Source organism: Poecilia reticulata, linkage group LG8 (assembly GCF_000633615.1).
Source record: "Poecilia reticulata strain Guanapo linkage group LG8, Guppy_female_1.0+MT, whole genome shotgun sequence".
Taxonomy (NCBI): Eukaryota; Metazoa; Chordata; class Actinopteri; order Cyprinodontiformes; family Poeciliidae; genus Poecilia; species Poecilia reticulata.
In genome coordinates this window covers 10990293-10995097 of record NC_024338.1, presented here as the reverse complement: position 1 = coordinate 10995097, position 4805 = coordinate 10990293, and the positions used below count along the sequence as shown (strand labels likewise).

Genomic DNA, 4805 nt, shown 5'->3' with positions numbered 1-4805 from the left:
CTCTGTCTGACTGTGTTCTTGCATGTGGGTTCGCAACCTTAAAACCGACATGACATTTTCAAACGAAGCCCTTTGATAAAAAAGACAAATAGGAAAAAGTGCAAACATTTTGACTATGAATATTTCCAGTATTTATTTTTTATTTATTTATTTAAAAGTGATCTTTGGTTTCTTTTCCACTGTGTCGGTTGATGTGAGCTCACTCACTACCTTCTTTCTTTCGCTGCCTAACAGTTGAGAGGATCGACTCTACCTTCTGTGAAATGAAATGACCGTTGTACACAATGGGCATCCCTTGACCGCTTTGTTTGCCCCAAAGTTGTTTCATAAATAGACTAGACTTATTCTGCAAGGATTTTTTTTTTTTTGGTGAGGATGCAGCAAAGCCAGATTGACTCTGCAGTTTGTGCATTGCTGCCACTGCTGCTGCTTCCATGCAGTTTTACTTAATCAGCTTTATTGTCTATAAACAGTTATTGTTTTACCTCCAAAAAAATGCTGTAATTAGTTCCCTTGGAATATGTGCATGTCCTTCCAGCCGTAAAACATTTAATCTTCTGTGATTTTTCGAAATTGCTTAAATACGTCATCAGCTTGACTAATTAGGGTCTTGAACCTCAAATCCGTTGGGGTATCAAGATTTGAGACGTTGCATCTTTGCATGATTTTGCTTTCTCTTCTGTCATTTTAAAATAGGAAAGATTTTAATAATAATTATTTAAATGTTTCCTCCTTAACTTTAGACCTACTGAAGATGCCTTTATTTAACTGAGTGGTGCTCAAAGTTTTGCATGTCAGGGCAAGGAGCCCTTTACAAACGGAAGACACTAATTTCATCTACCGCCGATGGGCTCTTTTAGGACTATTAATTGTGTCTAGCTTTATGCAGAAACATTGCTAAAGAACTGCACAAGCTACAAAGGTTACACTGCAGGAAGTTGAGACACACACACACACAGTTACAGTCCAGGAACAAGAGAGGAGAGATAATGGCTGAGCCAGTGACAGTCAGATAGAGGCAGTAATTAATTTCAGCTCTCTCCTCTCTTACTCTCAACTTCCAGTCCCTCCAGACAAGCCCATTGTTGTCCACTAATACAGTTATTAATGGGGGCCAGCACACAGACAACGGCAGTCAATCAAACATTATTTTTTCATATTAAGCGCCACCTACACATTCAACAAAATATCCGAAGCCTCCTTGTGAATTACAGTTTGTTTTGTTTTTTGTTTTTTTTCCACATTTGCATGTATCAAGCTAGTTTCAGCACAGTCACTTTGTGGCTCTTCAGCTTTATTTCATAAACCAACAACACTCCTGTAATGTGCAGCTCACAGTACAGTAGGTCGGCTTTTGAAATCTTAACCCCCACATTTTTCTTTTTGAAAACATAAGTCATGGCTAAACGTAATAAAGCCGTGTGAGTCATATGAGATGGTGTGTGTTTGCATAACAGATCTAAGTATAGTCCCATAAGCACCATTGCAGAATTTTATAATGAAAATGGGCTTATTCGGGAATTGAAGAGGAGTGACCTTATTTCCACAGTGTCTTTTGGGAAATATCTTCTGATGTAATACAGTTTTTTTTTTTGGCTACGGGCACAATGCATTCAACTGAAGTGAATTCATGTTTTGAATATTCTTTCTCAAAGCAGTTTCCTTTCGCCGCTACGGTAGCACGCGTCTCCAGAAATAAATCTAGCAGACGAGATTCAAGCAAGCGGGGATCATTGATGACAATTTTAAAAAAAAGAGCCCTGAGTGATTCAAGCTCAATTACTTCAAAGCTTATAATATACCCAGAGCAAAAAGCAAATACCTAAATCTAAAACTGTTTCAACAAGGTATTGAACAGCCTAATTGAGGTGATATATCAAACGTAATTGCTTCACACTGAGCGCCCAAGGATTTGATAGTAAAATTAGATGTGGCTCGACTAATGAGCATTTGGAGCTTTATTACTCGAGATCTTGTCTTTCTTTTTTCTTTTCTTGAATCAGTAAAGATTTATAAAGAGGAGAGAATGATTGCCACATAATCACTGACAATGCTTTCGAGCAACAAAACAAATTGCCTCATAATTTTTTGTCTATGAATCGTTTGTGTATCCTTAGACACTACAACGTTTACCGCTGTAGAGGTGAACGAGAACAGTGCTTTGCAAAAATACTCAAACCTCCTTTTTTTATTTTATTTATTTTGTCACATTAAAACGTTAAACCTCAATAGATTTTCAGATTTTATGTGACAGACCAACCCGAAATAAAACATCGCTGTGATGTGGCAGGAAACGTGTACGTAGCTTTCAAACTTATTTAATCTTGGAAATGTTTTTTATTTGCTGAGTGAATTTTATTCTTATAAATCCTAAGAAAAATAAATGCCTGTAACTAATTCTCTTTAGTTTTTGCTTGATGATTAAATCAAGCCCGGTTGTGCATAACTGAATCATAATTTGGCTGTGTGGCAAAGGCCTCAGAGATTGAAAACTAGCATAACACATAACACACCATCACCATGGTGAAATAAGGAGGTGGCAGTATCATGCTGTGGGCATGCTTTTTTTCTTTTTCAGCAGGGTTAAACCCGGTAAAGGCTGCCAAAAACTTGAGACCGTCCATCAGTCACCTAAACTGTGTAATGAAATATTTTGTACCAAGCCAAAAAAACGTGATAGAACTGAAAACCTTCCAGATTTTTACTTATATAGACCAAATAAAAGTAGTGTAACTTTTTCCTCAGCTTTACAGTAATGAACTGTTTTGTGTTGGTCGACGACACAATGTCCCCGAAAAACAAAATGTAAAAGTGTGATAATATCAGGGGTGTGAATAATTTTGCAAGGCACTGTATATGAATGACTAATTGCAGTTTGTGAATAGATTAAAAAAAAAATTAAAAAAGGGGCGAAAGCCTGCCTTGCGTGTGCACACGGGCTCTTTAATAATCCTTTCAATGGTGTATGCATTTCCCTGCGTGTTTTTTTGTCCTCGCATGTCCGCATGTGCACATGTTTGCGCCTGCGTGCATCCTGGTCTGCTGGCCTCCGTCCCGTGTGCGTTTCTGTCCGTGTGCGTGCGTGCGCGTGTTTGTTTGTTTGCGTGTGTGCGTGTATGTGTTCCAGGAGAGCCAGTGGTTGGACAGCGTATCTCTCCTAATCAAGGATACAATAGATGGGGAGATGCTGATGATCGACAACCTCTCCGGCTCCGTCTTCCACCATTACTCCTCTCCGCCTGTCTGCAAAGACTGCAAGGGCCACCCGCAAGAGGTACCACGCTGAACACACGTAAAACACTATTCGGCACACACACACACACACAACCCAGAGCAGGGCTGTGTATGAGAATATTGAAGGTTTACAATTTTAAAAAAGCTGAACAGAAGCAAAAAAAAAAAATCTAAAACTTTTCTGAGCAATTAAATATTCATTAAGCATTTTTAGTCATTATAGTCAATTATAGTCATTTTCATCTCCTTACACCTCATATACAGATATCTTGGTAAAAGAAGGAGAAAAAAAACAAAGCAACAAGATTAGCAAGATTAGCCTCCTCTTAGTGGAATCTCTTGCAATTAAAATGAGCTTTAGCAAGAAATCCATAGACTTAATGAGCGAGAGCAATACTTCCCCAACTACATCTGTGCTTCTCGAACTTCACTGAATGTAAATCAGACCTGCTATTGAGATGTAGATTAAAATAAACAATGTTACTGGTTCAAGCACCGTTTACCTGTAAACTAATGAAAAAATAACAAGTTTAATGGAAAAAAACATTCAGGAACCACTGCAAACCTGACCGGACAACAATAAAGCGGGTCTACAGTCAGTAACTTTAGAAACATATTGTGGCTCTTTGTAAGAAAAAACAGCCTAAATTGCTACAAAACTGCCAAGTGTTTTAACTTAAAGTAACCAAGGGGATTGGGTCTTCATGCAGTACCACCATACATTTTTCTCAATAGAATAACTGTGTTTAGGCCTAAAACTAAAGCACTAAATGTTCTAATTTTCATTTAAAATTAAGACGTGTTAAGATTATATTTTTCTTTGCTCTTAAACCTAAAAAAGGAATAAAAATAAAAGAATTTTTTTTCTTATTGGACTTAAAATAATTTAAAAAATGAAATATTGGGTATTTTTATTCTGACTACAATCTCTTTTTTTCCCCCCAAAAAAACTTATATCTACAATGAGGCAAGGCAAAAAGTTTGTCTTGTTTCTTCAGTGCTGCTGTAGTTTTCAGGGCTAACAACTACATTCAATGTTTCAGCGAACGCAGCATCGTCAGTGTCTTCTAGTACTTCAATACTCTATTGCTTTTGTGCCTCCTTGAGAAAAAAAAATTGCCTTGCTTGTTTTTGCTTTATCACATTGTGTGTTGTTGGGGAAAGCAGTATTTTAAGTTAATAAATGTCATTTCTTTCTTTTGCCACCAAAAGAATGAAACATTATTGCGATTTCACTTGCATTTCACTGACGTAAAATACGGAAAACCTAATATAAATCTACTTGGTATGAAAGATTTCTGCACATATTTTTTTATGCGCATCTAGGACAAAAATGTGTGCAATAATTAATTTTAACGTGTTTGTATTACATTTGAGCCCTAATGACGAGCCAGAACAGAAATTGTATACCTAAATATCAGTCTTCATAAATACTTATCTGTACAAACATGGACGATTTTGCCAGCTGATGGATTTCAGACTGTAATGGACTAGTATGTAGGTAGACCATCCAATTAATTCTGGATTTATTCTTGATTATTCCTAGAAAACCCATATAATAAACATCTATA

The 4805-nt window shown here is 36.9% G+C and overlaps 1 protein-coding gene across 5 annotated transcripts in view; it reads left to right on the top strand.

Annotated features, from left to right (window-relative positions):
- The window catches only part of LOC103468615 (voltage-dependent T-type calcium channel subunit alpha-1I), a 159930-nt gene that overhangs the window by 143293 nt on the left and 11832 nt on the right, over window positions 1-4805 (top strand). For 2 of the 5 annotated variants that reach the window (XM_008415789.2, XM_008415787.2), the window contains exon 33: window positions 3128-3274. The exons of 2 other annotated variants lie outside the window; for them this stretch is intronic. In XM_008415789.2, the coding sequence (XP_008414011.1) occupies window positions 3128-3274 (147 nt within the window). The remainder of the gene's footprint in view (window positions 1-3127; window positions 3275-4805) is intronic. One more of the 5 variants, XM_008415790.2, reaches the window with a different exon arrangement.